Below are 18342 nucleotides of genomic sequence, written 5' to 3'. Positions count from 1 at the left end.
GAAGAGATTATCATCCAATGGTAAAATTGTTCGGGCTGTAGTAAAATTCCAATGGTGGCGCTTTATAGTACAAAATCTGAACTTGTTTTCAGTGTGCAAAGCAGGCTGCAAAATAAAACGCACAATTTCCAGAAAGCAGAGTTCTTCCCTATTGACAAAGGGAAGAAAAATAGTACTGTATGACTAAGTCCCAAATTCAGGGTACTCCCTGAAAATTCAGGTATCCCAAATTACTACCCAAAATTTCAGGGTATTTACTTAGGAACTTCACTTTCACTATGCACACCTTTTGTCTGCAGGGAGACAGAAGTAGTGGGGGGAAGTCTGATAAAAAAAGTGAGCAAATGTCTTTATTCTGACTTTTGAAGTCTCCTCTGGAAACTCTGCAGGTCCTACCAGAAAAGGAAAATCTCCATTTTTTCTTGTGGGAAATTTCTCGTGGGAGCGTTCAGCAACAGCATGATTGATCAGAAGCTAATGTTAAATCCACTGAAGTTATAAATCCATTCCACACCAGAAAGTAGATGGTACTTTGCCAAATAGGTAGGAGGCAGAAGCATCACGACTTACCGCGTACCACACTAACAAGCTGCACCCCATCTCTGGCAAGTGCCCCTTTTCATTAGGCAGTCTTTTGCAACATGAAGGCCCAAAGACTTAAATGACACAAGATCTTCAGATTAACACAGATTAACATCAAGTCCAGCCAAGTTATAATTCCTGTAAGGGATTCTTTAACCTCTGTGCAAAGCAGGAGCTCCCAGCAGCTGTAATGATTCCGCACAAAAAAAACGTTGCAGTCTTTTAACTACTCTTTCTCTGAGGAAGAGGAGGATGCCAGGAAGCTATATCTTTTTATGATTCCTTAGGTGACTGTACTATGCTAAAAATGCAAAGACCAAGCATTCAGTGGCAGAATATATCCCTTCCAGCATTGGGGTGAAAGGATAAAACCTAGGATGTCCAAACACTTTGGATTTAGAACCCGAACCTGCTTTATGGGAACAAAACACAGATTCCCATCCAGCAGCGTGAGAGTAACTTCAGTCTTCTACTGAAACCAGCAGAGCAGGACTGAATCTTCACCCACCAAAGAGCTTTCTAGTCCTGTGCTGCAGATCCAGAAAATCTGAAGACTAGCATGGTAAGAAAAAGGCAGTATCCAATGATGATCCAAACACTGACAGACAGGCACAGATGATAGACTAGGTGTTTTGCACCTCGAGAAAAAGAGATCACCAAAACCAGTTTCACCATGTCTAAAGTAATAAAACCTGTCATGGCTATAAAAATACAGGTAGTAGTCTATATTAGCACCAAATTAGTTCCTTGGGAGTTCTTATATGCACTTCTGAACCCCCGTGGCAAAAAAAAAAATCACATCTGTGACAAACAGGCCTAGTTGGCATATGGGGTTATGCTTCCTCCTGTTTCTCAAATGGAAACCACAAACCACACAGTCCTCAATACACACTCCCGAGAAAGTCTCTGCATGGAACAGAGGCACAAAGTGGAGAATCACGCACACGCAGTGCTTACCTCAGTGTGGTCTCATCTCCTGGGCTGAGGGGGCCTTGAGCATTTACATGAATACATGTGATCATGCTGCATCATGTTTTCCTTGAAAGCTCTAACAAGCTACTTAATTTTTCACATAGATGACAGCACTGTAAATGAAAACAGATTACATGAGCACTGAGATCACAGCAATCAAAGCTATGGAAAAATGCACAGCTAAGATGGATGCAATTTACCGTATCATACCACAGACAGCATTTGTTAATGCTATTCTTTTACTCTTCCATGACAACAGCAAGAGTTGATACACACAGAACTTCACACTACATTTATTAAACTCCCCACAACACATACTGGTATGCCAAAAGGCACTCCACATGACAACATCTATTTTGATTAGTTCTGAAAGAATCTGGTTACTTACTGGTATTCAAACTTTGTCTCCAACTCAAATTGTTAGGGGATCAACAATCAAACAATTCCCCTGTTTTCTCTCTGCCACAAGAAGAAGAAAGAATAAATTAAGACCTTTTGGCATTGTTTCAGTTCAGATTCTGTTGTTTCACTATTAAATTATTAGTCTGTTCGCTGCCTGAGTCATCACCTTCAGAATTTGTACTGGCCAGAACCTGAACCAGTGAGCCAACACATGACCAGTGATAAAACAGGTACCACCTTAAAATAATCCAAATGATTGTTTCCACAAGATTGAAGTTACACACATTAAAAGCTCATTAATATCCTGTGCAGGCCAATCTCTGCTGCCTAATCAGTTACTACAGGAAGATAAGAACTTCACAAGTGAGACCGATACATGTTTATCCCTAGTAGAGTTAAAGAAAAGCAATAACCCTTTACAACGCTGGTAGACAAGCGTATCAGTGAAAAAAATCAAATACTGTACTGGTGCTTGCAGCACTTACCTCCAGCTGTTGCAAGGTCTTCTGAGCCATCAGCCCACAGCTCTTATCAGAGTTCCCCAGAACAACAGTCTTCAGAAAAAAGCAGCCAATTATACCAACCCCGGCTACAGCTGGATGCCATCAAGAAGTCTTATCAGCTGCTAGGCAAATAAGATCACTACATGAAATTATTATGCCAACAGCAGAGTCTCAAGAAAAATGTAACCTTTTAGTCTCAATCTTTCTTGCAAATTGTTTCCATATATTTGTTCTGCAGAGAGCTATCTGATACAGTGACATAATTACAGGCACAGAAAGCATTTTTATCCCCAGTTTATCCTAGCCAGAACTGGCAGCAAGTTTAGGAAATCAGAAGAGCAGCCTTTATAACCCAGTTAAGGAAAAAAAAGTTTCATGCAGTGATTTTCAGTCTGTGGCTTCAAGTCCTTGGGGGGCTGCTAATTACCACCAAAAGCTGAAAAGGGTACCTGAAGAAATAATCCTACTATCAGGACATTTAATTCACACCACCTTGGGCAGCAAGATCCACAGATCAGAAGCATTTACCACCACTGTTTCAGTAAATGCACATATGATAAACATATGCAACTATACATCTGCATCTGCTCTAGCGATTTGAAATCCAGCATCCTGCAGTGATGCAGAATGACCCAACAGGTAACCAAAAAGCACTCTATTAACCTACAGCTTCACACGGCTTCTGTGGCCCACACCTTTCTTCTAGCCTTAAGGAGAGATCTGTTCTTCATTTTCGAAGTAGAGCGCGCAGTGTTCCCCTGCATCCCTAACCCTTTTATTTGACCAATTTTTTCAGCTGTGCCTTACTGGATCTGAAAAGTATCATCTCCCTCTCCTCCCAAATCTTGGCAATTTATACATGCTCTCACAAATATGCAAGAAAATAAGGGCAGACTCCTTTTGATTTCTTTCAACCAAAAGACAGATGTAGGTGTAAGAGAGATACAATGAGAGGCACTTTATCTTTCCAACCATTTGTCAGTTCTAGTCAGTATTACATCTTTAGATTTGCTTATTATTCTACCTGTTATTGCAAGTGAAACGAGATAAATAAACGGTGCATCGGTTTTACAGACATTAGAGTTCACGACCTGCAGTAATAGGGCAATTCAAACATGCTGAGAAAGGACAGTTTTCATTTCTATCTAAAAAGGCTTCCTCTTTTGCTGATAAAATACAGCTTCCCCCACCCACTGTAGCTGAAAGCACTTTCCCTCAAAGCCAGTTCATAAAAGGTGGCTTTCCTTTTCTCCTTCTAGAGCACTAAAGAAGAATAAGAATTTATTTATTTTTATAAAACACTACTGGAGCCCATAAGAACACACATATGCTTTAAAATTGTGTATTTTCAAGCTTTACTGCACTGTCTCAAGAGTTTACCTGCTTTGCTGGGAAAAGCTGCTTACAGCCTGTTAAGGGTCAGGGCAGAAGATTATTTAATTAGGTGGCAGCCCTCACCCTGGGTTAACAGACAGGGGAATGCCCCGTACAAATCACATCCAGCTACATTTGTGAGTAAGGGATGTTTACGTGAAGACCTGCACAAGGCGAGACAAAGAAGGATATGCTCAGGGGATCAAAGATACATGCTATATTAAAAAACCTCAAAACATAGAGACAGATAAGGCATCACAAATAGCACTTTAAAAGAAGCATGCTATGGAAAGAACTGCAGCTAGAGTCCAGACACATAAGCAGGAGCACGGAAATTGTTTTCCAGACATTAGGTCAAGCACTATGCAAGCCACATCATTATTGTTAATAACACTGAAGAACCCAAACAGGTAGAGTTTACATACCTGTTCATTTATCTGTAGCTAAAACAGCTTCCAATTACCTGGAGATACATATTTATCCTAGTTTGAATGATTGTAATTATGCTACAGAGGAGCTTTATTAAAACCAGAAACTGACAAAACACAGCACTGTCTGAAACTTACTCTAAAAAAACATTCAAATACCAGTATTTGCAAAATACTAGTCAGAAGTACAGATAATATAATGCAAAGTGTTAAATGCAAGTCATGGTTTTCTACAGACTCTTATCTACACACTAACAAATGCTATCTTGCATTTTTAACTTCTTTTAGAAGTCGGATATAAAAGAAAAGCAACTTTGACACATTCGCACAACAGAAAAAGGCATTAAAAACAAATTAGCTCATCTTTGTACTGCATCTAAAGGTTCAAAATTACTAGCAGTGACATAACTGCATTACAAGATAAAAATTATATTTTCATAAGTTCTTGGCTGTCTCTACTTGGACTTAAAAAGGTAACAATTAAGGTATTGTATTCCTCATTTCTGTTTATTTTAGTCCCATTACATTATGCAGGAGAAATTCTAGCCATACTCAACTTCATTTAGCAGATTTTACTCCAGGTTTGCATCTGCTAGATAAGGCTGTAGTGACAGAGATGTGAGCAGCAAGACTGTTTTACATCAGAATTTCTTTTTCTTTTGGAGATCTTAAGTTATTATTTTTTATTTTTTGGCTACAGTCCAGTCAGTTTTAATATTAGTTTTCAGTGAAATCTAGGAATGTTTTATTCCTAGACATCCTAGCAACTAGAATTTTTTTTTTCCCCAAAAAAAGAAGAGTTATCCTAGCCACCTATAGCAGTTGTTAAGAAAAGGCAGGAAATTCCTTCCCTGGATCAGACCATTTTACCACATATAACCTCTCACTCTGGCCAGGCCCAGCTTCTTACCAGCAAGGCCTTTTTTGCTGATTTGCTATTAACTCAAATCTTACAGTTATGCATTAATGTTTGTTTTGCTTTCTTCTGGTGTAAATTACCTTTTGTTTGCCACCACTTAGTTTCACTCATCTCCACGTTCTTCATTTACTTATTTTTGCTAGATTTTTCTGTGCAGTCTCGCTAATCCACTTCTTCCTGGTGAAGCTCACCCATTTCTGCAGAGATGAAGGGATGCTGAGTATCAGTTTCCAAACAGAACCTTAGTCAGTCATTAACAATTTCTAACAACTGCACATTTATTGCTGTGTTTTGCTTCAGTCTTTTAGATGAGAACTTCTAATTTGTTCTTGAACGTCACAGTCACCCTTTATTTATCTAGTTTCCTGAGCAGGCTTCCATATAGGATTCCCTATTCCTCTTCGCATTTGCGCATCAGCATTTGATTTCAAGATTCCAGGTTTCTCCAGGAACTGTTAAGGTAACCTTTGCTACCCTTAGACCAGCTCAGACTCCCACAAACAGGGCAAGAGTGACAAGGCAGTTCCTTTTCCAGAAGCAGCTGAAGGGAGAGGAAATTACTATTTCAGACTGGAAAGCTCATGCTCAGCTATGGTCCTAAAAAAATTAACCTGGTTTTAAAGTAATAACCCAGTCTTCCCTTCCCCCACAAATTAGGTTGCCATTCACCTTGAACTTGGCAGGATTGATTTGCATTTCCCTGGCAAAGCGTCTAGCTATTGTGAGCCAAATAGCAAATGCCTGAAAAACAACATCAACGTGGTACTGAATCTTCTCTTTGGCAGTATTAACACAACGATATTTTATATGTAATTATTATTTTCACATCACCACTTCATTTGTCACAGTGTTATGCGCTGTGTCATGGTGCTCCAAAATAAACGCATTCAGCAGAGCGAGCACAGAAAGAAGGGCAAAAACAGCAAAGGGAATGTGAAATCAACTCATCTTTACTCACTATTTTACTTTACCCTTCACAGAGGTTTTTAAAGGTGTCATCTGGCCTACTTAAAACTTTACAACACATAGAGATGACTCCCTGAGGGTCAGCCTTACTTATGCAAGCAATTGCATTGCCCTAAATCTTGCCTCAAAGGGGTTACTAAGACTACGTTTTTCATCTTCGTTTGCATTCAACTGTATCAGTCATTTTATTTTGTAAACTATCCAGGGTACAAAGCATTAACTACCGGCATGAAACCACAAATATACATGTAAACACTTTTAAGAATTCTCTCATCACAGCACAATTCCTTTAGTTTTGTATAATTAACTATTAACACTACTGAAACACAATACCCTGAAGTCTGTAAAGTCCTGAGGACCTTCCAGCCTGGATAGCCTCTTGCAATACAGCATTAAAAATCTGAGGAAAATAACAGCCAGAACATAAGGAGAGCAGGCACCACTCAGAGCCACGTTTCCAAAGACCCACCTGTGCTGAGCTTTCTCCCTGCCTGGAGTGTTTTTTCTTTTACAGAGAGCAGAAGTTAACACAATGCACAAGGACGGAAGCTAGAGCGGCAAGGGCTCCAGCAGCACAGCTTATAAAGTGGCTGAGGGGGACCAGCCTAAGCAGAGGGTGTGTGGGAGAACAAGGACAACCAGCAGCTGACAGCCCCCGGAGCACCTGAGGGAACCTTTGCCTGGGCAGAGGCCTAAGGGAGCAGGCAGAGGCCTATCTTGTGGTAACACTCAACATCCAAGACCTTGCAAAAGGGACCTCCCAGCAGCAGAGCAGCCCCTCAGCCAAGACTCCCACGTCCCAACCGTCACAAAACCCTGCCCCCGCTCTTAGGAAACCCAGCGGAGCAGCGACCGCCGCTCCCGCGTACCTACACCCCCTCCTCCCCTCCCACCCTCACCCCGCCGCCATTTTGTATTCCCCGTGCCCTCCCCCGCCCCGCTGGCTAACGTCACGGCCGCGCCCCGCCCCCCGCGAGGGCGGTGCTCGGCGCGGCGGGTGCCCGGATGTGGGAGGCTCCGCCCCCGCTGCCGAGCGTTAGCGCCGCTCGCGCCCCCTCCCTCGCTCCCTGTGCGCCGTTGCGGGTCAGCGCGAGCTACTGCCGCAGTGAGGGGAGCCGGAGCCGGCGGCAGCGGCGGGCCTGGGGCGCGGCGGCGGCGACGCCGAACACGCACAGCGAGGCCGGGGCTCGGTGGATTCAGCTGTGGGGGAGACGCCTGACGCCCACCCGCCGCCATGGTGAGGACCCTCCCTCGCTTCCCCTCCCCGCAGAACCCCCCACTCCCGCCCCGCCGGAATATTCCAGACCGGGCCGGGCCGTGGGGGTGGGGGGGCGAAGCGATGGCCCAGCGGCCCGGCCCGACCGCCGCTCCGCCTTCGCTGCTGCTGCCCTGCCTCTGACCCGTCTCCTCCGCCTCCCGCCCCCGAGCCGTCCACGTCCTCCCGCGGGCGAGCGCCTCGCTGGGCTTCCCCCTCCCTCCCTCCGGGCCGCCGCTGTGGCTGCCCCGCGCCTCTCCCTGGGGGCAGGCACGTCCCCCCGCTTCCCCTCCGCCGCCCACGGCCGCCGCCTCGCCCCCGTGCGCCCCGCTGCCTCCCCGCCTACTCCCTCCGCCGCCTTCCCCCCCCTCCGCCCCGGCAGCCCTCATCGGGCTCGGCCCTTCCCTTTCTCCCCCCCGTCTCGCTCTTCGGCACCCCCTCGCCTCACCCCCGCCCCCAAACACTCTCCCCCGCCCCCCTTTCCCCTCAGTCCGGGGGTTCGCGTTCCCTGGCCTGCGCTTCATCTGTTTTCCAGATGTATCAGCAGCGCCCTAAGCAAGCCCGGCATTTTGGTAGCGATGTCTTGTGGGGATTGTTTTGCAATCTCAATAGGGTTCCCCCCCGCCCTTGGTGTAGCAGCGTTTTTCTGTTCATGTGCAGACCGGAAAGCTATAATGCACGTAGCCCATGGCAGAGGCTAGATAATGTATACTTTAATTGGTCCGGGTTTAGAAAGCTGACACTTCAAATATGATAGGCATGTGGGTTTTGAGACTGCAGGAAGAAGGTATGCGGTATGTCCAGGTGTGTGTATTTTGGTTGCTCTGTTTTTTAAATCCTGACGATTTAAATTTCCCTTTTACTGCCGTAAAATTAACACAGAGATACAGTATGGAGTCCTGTAGTATTTTACGTCGACACTAGGGGTGTCTCCTGCTTTTCACCACTGCCAAGAAATCAACGCCCTTTTTTAATAAACATTTATTTTAGCCTAAATTATCCAGTACCCTGGCTGCAGGAAGACTCTGGCAATATTTTGGTTTTACAGCTGGAGAAATATAAGTGGTTTAAACTTTTTGGTTCTTAACCCTTGAAGAGCAAAGCCAGCTGTTTATCACATTTCACATTAGACCTCACAGGGCCTGGGAGCCGAAAATGGGTTTACTTTTGTTTTTAAGCAGGGGATTACAGTCTTTCTTTTAAATAATAAAGTTGTAGCAGAAACTGATGCGCCATGCCCAGGCTGTCTTTTCGTGTACACTTTAATGTCTGTTAGATGTGCATTTGGAGAAATATTTTGAAATGTATGAAGGTTTGGTTTCAGCTGGGGACTAAACCAATGTGTTTACTGAATGCCTTCACGCAGTCTTGGTGTACATTAAGACTGAGAAAAGAAGGCTCGTATTTTGAGAACAAGGTATTAATGAAGTTGAGACTTTAAAAGAGAAAAGTTATGATTAGAAATTACACCATGGTTGCAATACTGCTAATTGCTGTGAACATATAGATGAACAGTGTTCATCTTCCACACAAGTCTTCTGTGAAAGTTTTGAGCTCAAAGACTTGCCTGATGAGATATGCTAACACACATAAAAGGAAAGAAAATGTTATTTAACCATGATACCCGTGTGTGTTAGTAACCTGTAATGAACCTAACTTTCATATAGGATTAACTTTGATTATTTTTTTTTCCTCCATTCTGTTGTAACTAAAGCTGTCCTAGCATCTTTTGATGGTATAATCATGTTGATTATCACTTTTTGACTTCTTGAACAGTATTTGTGTATGATCAATTGCAATTGTAGATGCAGGTACTGGGGAAAAAAGGTATGCTGGATATTATCTCTACCAGTCAAGGTGTTCGTTTGCTCACATAAACAGTAACAACAGCAGGAGACTTTTCATGGTAGCTGTATCAGTATGCTGGTTCTGATAACACCTGATCTTAGGTGCCTTGTAGTCTGAAAACCAAGCTAAAACTAAACAGCTGATAAACATTAAAAAAAAAAAACCATTTCATTTAAGTTGCCATTCTTTTTACTGTCATTACCCTGTGGATGTTTTCACTAAAAGAGTTCACTTTTAATGAAGGAGTAGACCGTGTTTCAACCTTTACTTTATTGGAATAGAGCAATTCTTTTTCTCAGTTTGGAGTAATATTTCTTTTGTATTCTTACAGGACCAGAGAGCTGACAGTTGTAGTGATGAAAGAGGTGAACATATTGTTGTGTTCATAGTAGGTAACTTAAGATAAAACATAAACATCTAGTGAGTCAAAGAATGTAGTTCTGGATGTTTTGGTATAGTCAGTTCTAAAATAATCTATCAGGCAGAGCATAAGATGATGAGTCCATTACATAATGCTAGAAGTAATGTTGATATGCTATTTCTGTCAGAGTTGACTTAGCAAGTTTTTCCTATGAGTAGTATTTTCTAGGAAGAGGTAGATAGCACAGATAGATGCTATTAAACAATCTTGATTTTGGACAGATAAATTCTGTTTTCTTGGAATGGTCTGCATTCTGGTTCATATCCAGCTCTTGAGCTTTATAGTTTTAGGACAGAAGACACAGAATTCCACAGGAGTCACCCCAAACCATGTTACATAGTGCACCCATCTTCTTAGCTAGACTCTATTCAGTTGTTTCGACTCACTTTACTTGAGTAGTGGTGCTTCTGGTGCTTTTTCCTCAGCTGAAGCTGATCTAACCGTGTTACTGAAGCCACGAACCACCAAAACATTTTTTGCAATAAAACAAAAAAAACCCCAGAAGACCATCTCGAATCATTGTTTACTATTTAGCAGGGAGGATGTTAAGTAAGTTGGTTCTTAGCTGAAGAAAAAACTAGTTATTCCATTACCAAATCATAATTTCACTGCTATCATTACCAACATCTGAATAGTCAGTTGAGTTTTGTAACAGGTGGCAGGAACTGAAAGGCACTCGCATGGTCTGTCTTATGTCTTACAGCCTACTGGTGGTCTTCTGCCACAGGTGGAATAACTGGTCTAGGATTCAAACTGTGAAGCTTATGTGTAGGTCTTAAGAAGTATTTGGTAGGCTTATTTAAGTCAGTTTGTTTAATAAAATATTTTATTTTGGAAGTAATTTTCAGAGGCATAGTTTAGAGGCCAATTTGAGTATGCAAGTTGACTTAACTGTCATCTACAAAGGAAGACAGATCCTGTTGATGGAGGAGGAAAGAGACTTTTTAAAAAGTAATTATTTTTTCACAATTTCTGCGATAAAAGTAGAATTCTGTCTTTATATGGTTAAACTATTAATTTAACAATAGGGAGGAATGAAAATTGAGTAGTTTAAGGGAAAATGGTTTGTGGTGGGCATGCCTCGGGCACTTAAGAATATTCATCTTCTAAGACACCTGACTTAGCACTAAAAGGAAAGCTTTAAGGGAGAGAGATTAATAACATCTAAATTGGGTTTTTTATTCGTATCTTAAAGGAGATGGGACTATCCTCTGTCGATCAGTGTCGATCAGAGAAAAGGAGGCTTCAGTAATTCTGGTATTTCTGGGGAAACAAATGAGACAGAAATGCATGTTTTAGTGCCAAACCATTTCTTGGTCTGCTTCTGCCTTTCTCATTTCCCTCATTTTTGTGTATCGGAAAGACATATAAAAAGTTTTTAAGATGTAGCCAGGCTACTATAAGGGAATTATTTATCAGTTTTGATTGACATAATACATACTTTCAAGAAGAAATGAATCTGGCAATTAAGATCTTGCAGCTTTCTTGCAGCTGGGTGTTGAATCAGTGCTTACCTGGCAGTGTTGCAGAAGGAATAGCTTTTTTAATTGTAGGGCTTAATAGTGCTCTCCTACTGTAATTCAAAAATTACACTTGCATAAGATTTTTCAACATTGCTTTGATTTCCCTGCTAGTAAAAGAATTCTTTTGCTTTCCCTCCCCTTTTTTACTGCCTGTGTTTAGCTGAGTTTTGTTAAAGAAAACTGTATCCCCTCCTAAAATGTTGTAAGTCTGAATGGTAGTTGAGCATGAAACTGTTAAGACTTTGGTTTAGTTACATGAAATGGTGACCAAAAATTGTGTTCATAGGAAAAACTTTTTTGTAATTTGAGCTAATATATGACTTCTTGAAAGCAATTTGCTCTTGATTTCCTTGCCCCTCCTTTTTCCTCCCAAGCCTGTTCTCCCTGCTCTGGGTAGTATCATTTGTGAATTTCTAAACGGGAGAAAAATTACACTGCACTGTTCTTTGTTGATTAGCAGCCAATTCATTTAGTGACACATTTCCCTATTTTCCATTTTTTCCTTCTTCTGGCCTATATGTTTTTTTCTTTTCCTAAGCTTGTTTATTCCTGTGTGTTCCCTACAGAAAGACCACAGGGGCAAAGGGGGCTGGCTGTTCCCGTGCTTCCTACATGCCAGTTCTTTACCAGAATCATCAGCAGCAATAGGGAAGGTGCTACTGTGTGATGTCCTTGTCACAATCAAACTCCTCCGCTTCTGGAGGAGCGAGCACTGAAGGATGGGGGAGTAAAGATTGAAGTGATGGGGAAGGAATGATGACAGGCATGATCTACATCAAAAGAGAGGAGTGAAAAGTGCTTATACTTAAAGGTTACGCAGTTGGAACCTCCTGAGCAAGACACTGTAAGAAAATAAGTGTCTCGTTTTACTTGCGTGCCCCTGTTAATTAAAACAAAAAAAGTTGGAACTCCTGGAAACTGGAGGAATTTTATGGGCTGACTTGATTACATAAATTACTTAAACATGTTCTTTCTTCCCCAAAAACCCTAAGAGCTTATCTTGCTGTGCTCTTGTGAAGCTGCTAAATATTGTCCTTGTTCTACAAATGAAAAAGGTTGAGGTCATGTTGGGGTAATAATGTATCCAAGGCCCTTTTTATTGTCTAGAAGTTAATGTGAGTATGTGGTGTCGGAAATGGATAATGTGTTTGTAGCTCTGAAAATAAATAAGTCTAAATCAAATTATCTGCTACGAATTTTGAGGTCTTGGGGCTCTGATGAATTATTGGAGTTAGAATGCAGCCACTAGAAAACATGCTGTATGCTGTCCATTTGGCTTAAGGTGTGTGATGGTGTGCAGTGCTTGAAAGCTTGGTCGTACACTACCTTCTTTCAACATCTTTGGAGCATTGAGTTAGCCACTTAAAGTGACCTCTTTTAGAGGTTAGACCTGGAAATGGGCCTTTTATATCCCATAAAAGCTATTCAGTTTCTTAGATGTCAGTGGCCTAAAGTAATCTTGACACCAGCAGTTTGAGAAAGATCTGCTACAAAGATTGCCTTAATGTGCTGAAAGAAGTGGGACAGACTTGGATATGGACCAACATCTTTTAATCTGGAATAGATAGATGTTGCAGTATACCAGTTCAAGTATTTTGGGAATGTTTTCACTGCTGTTTCCCTGGATCAATGATCAGGGAACTTAAATGACTTGAAATTCATGATTTTGTAATGATTTAAGTACAAGGTTAGAAGCAATATATTCTGCTTGACGTATGATGTAGCTAGATTATTTTGGTCGCCATCTGAAATACTGTATTTCCTTAGTAACATTGAATATTGAGATCAGTTTAATCAGGGTTAAACTTAAACTGTGGCTTGTCTTCCTATTCAGGTCTGTTCTATATAATTTGAATGGCAAAAGTCTGTGGAGAGGGTTGTGTTTTTTTTTTTTTTAAGTTTCAGGTGTGTCTAAGAATAAAACCCACATCTTTCAAGTAAAGTAATTTTTGGAGTGACAGTTCTTTTAAATAGGAAAATTTAATGTTGACATTTTATGTAGCTTTCTAAATATGTAGCTTGAAAATTTTAATGTGGTAACTATACTTTATTAGGCCTTTTCCACATACAGAAAGACCATTAAAATGTTTTATATGTTGCTTTTAGATTGTACCTAACACAGCGACAAGCGCATTGTTACTTTAACTGCTTGGGAAAACTATGTAGCTGGTGCAAAACAAGCTGCAGACTATATCTGACTTGCTTGTAACTTGACAGTGAGTTGGCCCTGCTATTGATACTCTGTTCCACAAATAAGGAAGAATCCCTAGCGATATAAATAAAAATCTTTAACTGTGTTAAAGAAGTCTTGGAAACCCTTTAAATGCTTTGGATTAAAGGACAGCATTGCTCGTGAACTGCCAATAAAAATCTTGGCTGTAAAGCTGTAAACAGGTTGTGCCAGTTAATATGCTCAGGTGAATATTTGTGTTGATGGACATTTTTAAGCAAACTGTAAAGGCAAAGAACCGGAACTCCCCCAGTAAGCTGATACTGTGCCTATTTTAAAAAGCTTATGCAGTCAGCTTGAAGTTCACAAACACCTTATATCGTTGTCTAAGTTAGGTAAAGTAGGAATTAAAAAATGTAGTAAGACATTTGTTAAAGAACTTCAGTCAGAATTTCAGAGGGGCAGGAGAGAGAGGGATGGGGTAACAGATAGGAAGCCAGGGTTAATATGTTTCTGGGAAGAAACATCTGCTGGAAAAGTGGATTCAGCTGTGATTCTCACAAGAATATAATCTTAGGATCATCTTTAAATGCTGTGGAACTTCTTTTCTTCTTCTGGTATATTTGTGACAAATATGGAGGCTTTTTACCCTTTATTTTAAGCAGCTGGAAACTTTGGGAAGGAAGACCTCAGCTACAGTATTCCTCTCTTTTTCTGCCCCTTCTCTCTTGTGACCCTGTGAATAGCTCCTCTGTGTACATTTATCAGGTGTTTTGGGTTTTTTGTAATAGGTAGTAAAAGACAAAACAACTGTTGTTTCCCTGCTGACTGTGTAGGTTCTGAATAGCATCACTGAAGTTGACAGAAGTCACTTGAATTCCCTCTGCTCAATGATACTATGGCTAGCAGGGAGGACTTTAAAAGGAGTTTTTTTGAAACAAACTTCAGGCCTGAGCTTATGAAGGAGAAACTCTCATGTACTTTGTAGGCATGATGACTGAACAGCTTTTTCAGTGTTGTGTATGTAACGATGTTCTCTTGGGGAAGTTTAATTTAGTATTGAGCCACTGCTTAACAGGCTTAGCACCTTGGTGTCCGAGCAGTCATGGGTCAATTCTGTTGATAACACTGAAGGAACACTTCACAGATTTCACAGATAAAACCTTGATTGCATGTAGATCTGCTAACAAGTCTAAAAAAAAAATCATGATAAATCGGAGAACTTCTAAACAGCAGGAACAAAAAATGCCATATGAATAAATAGACTTGATTTTTATATTTGACTTAAGTAGACTATCTTAGCACTCTAATCACTGTTCTTCATAGGGATATCTGGTAAAATACCTGTTCTCTACCTATTCTTAAACTTTTTCAGGGATTCTTATAAAAATGGCGTTTGTTTTCCTGAAGTATTTTATTTAAAACACTAATTTTGGTTATTTTAGTAATAGGATTAAAGCATTTGCATTGGATACTGCTGGTGTTAGTTTTTTATTTTAGACAGTGCACTGAAAAATAAGATTAGTGAAAAAAGTAGTTTATAAAATACGAAAGGTTAGTAAGTTTGAATCTTGTGTAGTCTTGAACGTTAGAGTGCAACTCTAGTGTTGGTGGAGCTGAGTTTGCCAGAGTTCAGTTCTGAAAATTTCTCTTTTGAGGGCTCTTGAAAAAATGAACAGTGATCTAGAAGGTGGCCAAATTCCCTTTCCTGGTGAGAAAACAAAAAGTCACATGAGTAAAAGGGACTAAAATTGAGGGGAGGTAGAAGATGGTGGTTTAAGATTTAGGCTTTGTATGTAATGATGTAGTAGTACTGTAATGCTCTATAGTGGGGGACAGAGCAGCTAAAGATTCCAGAAAAATTGGGAAGAATTGGTTTGAGTGAGAGTGTGGGTGATTTTTAGCAATAGTTTTATCTTGGCCACTTTCTCAAAGGTATTGTTTAGCATCTGTGCGGTGTCATAAATGTTTTGTGAAGTCAATCCATGTTACCCAGCATCTCATAAAGAGCAGTTAAAACACTTATTTGAAAATTGAAAGTGTTCTTTGATTTGCAGTTCATATTACAGACTGGTGTACAAATGTATACGTATTATATGCTGCCTTTAAGGTTTGTAAGCAGTAAATTTTTGGAAGTATAGCCTATGAAGAGGTAAGTTGGGAAGTAGCAGCAAGATGGTAGCCTGTGGTTCTGTGGGCAGGTTGTGTATACGTGCACAGTTGTGTCAATTAGCCTTTGGCAGATGGATGCAGTTATTTGTACTGTGCCTTGGACTAGGATGACTAATTCTTGATTGTGAGCCTCCAGAGCAACTGGTAATTATTACTGGAAGTCACTGGGGCTCTGCAGGGGTGCATCTACTTGACTTATTTTGGGACCTGTGGACCCTATAAATAGCAGTAATTTTTCTAATGCTGCTTTGTGTGTACTTTTATGCTTGCTTTTATGTACATTTACAACTTAGGAAAATCTGCAGCTCTTCAGGACAGCTGTTTTTAATTGTATTGCTAGTTACAGCAGTTAATAAGCTTTGATTTCTGACAGGATGAAGGAGTCTTTTCTTTAGCAAGTGCTATGAATCTTTACCAAAAATAATGCTAACATCTTTAAGTAAATGAGCTTTTGGATAATTCTTCAAACATTTGACATATGATTGTTTGTAAGCTACTGAAATTGGGTTAGAATTCTAATTTAATCTTTTGAGTACCCTTTTTTTTATCTTACAGCAAAAGTGCTAGGTGTCTCTATTTGATACTGAACCTTAAATATTTGCATTCCTGTACATAAATACAAGAAACAAGTCGGTTCCTGCCCTGAAGAACTCAACCTAAAATACTCTACCTTTTTAATTGCATTTGAATATTACTTCAAATAACCAACTCCAGAATGGACATCACCTCAGGGTTATGATTTTTAAAAAGTCAGTATTTTCCCCGTGACACAGATCATATAAAGAAAACTGTTTCAAGATTTTGGAATGTTCCATAGCAGTGAAAACCTTAATTGAAAGCAGTGTGGTATTTTTCTGTGTTTTACTATGTTTCATTTTGCTTTCCTTTGATTGGGAAGTCTATGATAATGATAATTGGAAGACTGCAGAAATTTTTTTCCAGAAACTAAATTCCCAAGTTGCTGGAAATTCTAGAGTGCTGGAAATTCTAAGTATTCACTTAGAATGGAAGCTGCTAATTGCTGCAAGACCTGCTTAATGTTTTGTAGAATTCTTGATATTTTAATTACAATGATTTTGATCCCTCTGTATTGGATCACAGTGTTGGTAGGGTCTGTTTTCAAACCGTATGACTCATCTTTATTCTTTACTGAATTCTTCATGAGTCCTTGAGTGGCATAAACTAAACCAGAGCTTGTTAAAACGTCTCAATTTAATAGCTGACAGCTGTAAGTTCTGATGAAGTTATTTTCCTTTTGGAAAAAAAAATAGAACTAAGTATTAGTGTTAACTATTAGAGGCGGTTAAGAATACTGGAATACAATCTCTATTTTGCAGATTCTGTATATATGCAACAATTACCCTTCAGCATAGTCTGCTTCTTCCTTTGATTTGCACATCTTGCCCAGTTCTGCATCTTTGCCTCCTTGATTGTTTACTGTTCTTGTCAGTTCGTGAAATCAAATCCCATTTTTGAACTATCTTTTCTGTTTTCAGATAAATGTCCTGTACACAATTCTTTGCAGTGTTCTTCAGCCTCTTTTGTGATAGATCCTGAATGACATTTTATTAATTGCCTACTTCCCTTTGTGTTCTTTTTTGTTGTACTGTTTCCATTTTCTCTTTTCTTGTTGGTCAGCCATAAGACACTTATCTCCCTTTTTTCAAACTCAGATTTCCCTTTTTCTCACTAAGTGGTATTAAACTGTTTGTAAGTTTCTTAAATGGGAAGAAGGGCTGGTGACGGCATCTATTTATGCAGCCTGTTTCTGTGCTCTTGTACCATTTGATCGAGTATTGTACAGTGACCTGTGTGACTTTCCTGAAACTTTAAGTCCTTGTGGCATACCCTGTGTGAATTGGTGATGTTCTCTGAATTGGCACTTACCCTTCCCAGCTCAAGGATGTTTGACTCTTTTAAACTGTTAGTAGACTGTTGTATGCTGTAGAGCTGCATCAGCTTTCTTTTCCTTCCAGGCCTTTTCAGATCCATTTCAAAATATCTGTGCAACTATTCCCGAAGCTAACTATAACCTTTGCAGTTAACTCATTACTGAATACACTGTTAAAATCTTAAAAACTTAGGATAACCAGTTGGTAGAGAAAGGTGCACTGGTCACGTTGTTCTTGAGTATTTCCAACCTATTTCTATGAGTAGGGAATTATATTCAACTGTAGTATAGACTTTTACACTAAGTAGTATAATACTGTTATATGATGCAGTATAATCTGTTATCTGTATTTCTTCGTTTCTAGAATGCGTCTTTGCTATTTTTTTCCCCCTCCACAAATACCACTTGCAGCAGTACAGTGAATCTGCTATGTCTAAACCCCCTGAAAAAATGAAGCCTTTTAAACTTATTTTCTAACTGATACTGATCTCCCATTCTTCGCTTGCACAAGTCGGTGAACAGTTTGTGGCGAGGGAACTTTACCAGATATGTTGGGAACAAATACATTAATTTGTTTGTCGGTTGCTGTTGGAGGATAACATGCTCCGTTTCATTTCCAGCTAAGTTCTCATCTTTCATATTTGCCTCAGCCTGATACATATGTGAGATGTATCTGATCAGTCACAAGCAGGCCTTGTAGTCATTTCTTGCAGAAGTTAGGGAGGAGGTTTGTTTCCTCTACTGGGAGTTCTGTGACTACTGTAGCTCCTTCTCTGCTTTTGGAAAACCCTCTGCAAAGAGAAGTATTATTACTCCTTTTTAATGCTCAGAGCATTGCCGAGGAGCAGTAGTGTGAAACTGATCTAATGATTACCGGTTTTCTTCCTGCCTGTAGAGTTAGGGCTTTCAGTGTTCT

At 40.3% G+C, this 18342-nt stretch overlaps 2 protein-coding genes across 2 annotated transcripts in view; one reads left to right on the top strand and one right to left on the bottom strand.

Annotated features, from left to right (window-relative positions):
- PLEK (pleckstrin) overlaps positions 1-7033 on the bottom strand; it is a 71007-nt gene extending 63974 nt beyond the window's left edge. Inside the window, exons 1-6 of the mRNA XM_075147670.1 lie at positions 6616-7033; positions 5261-5377; positions 4259-4296; positions 2442-2578; positions 1943-2013; positions 1540-1667 (exon numbers count right to left, since the gene is read on the bottom strand). The gene's annotated coding sequence lies outside the window, so the exon portion shown is untranslated. The remainder of the gene's footprint in view (positions 1-1539; positions 1668-1942; positions 2014-2441; positions 2579-4258; positions 4297-5260; positions 5378-6615) is intronic.
- Positions 7034-7152: 119 nt separating this feature from the next.
- PPP3R1 (protein phosphatase 3 regulatory subunit B, alpha) overlaps positions 7153-18342 on the top strand; it is a 41449-nt gene continuing 30259 nt past the window's right edge. Inside the window, exon 1 of the mRNA XM_075147663.1 lies at positions 7153-7383. Coding sequence (XP_075003764.1) covers positions 7381-7383 — 3 coding nt within the window. The 5' untranslated portion in view covers positions 7153-7380. The remainder of the gene's footprint in view (positions 7384-18342) is intronic.

Source organism: Calonectris borealis, chromosome 3 (genome assembly GCF_964195595.1).
Source record: "Calonectris borealis chromosome 3, bCalBor7.hap1.2, whole genome shotgun sequence".
NCBI classification, from domain to species: Eukaryota; Metazoa; Chordata; class Aves; order Procellariiformes; family Procellariidae; genus Calonectris; species Calonectris borealis.
This window is presented reverse-complemented; position numbering and strand designations above follow the sequence as displayed.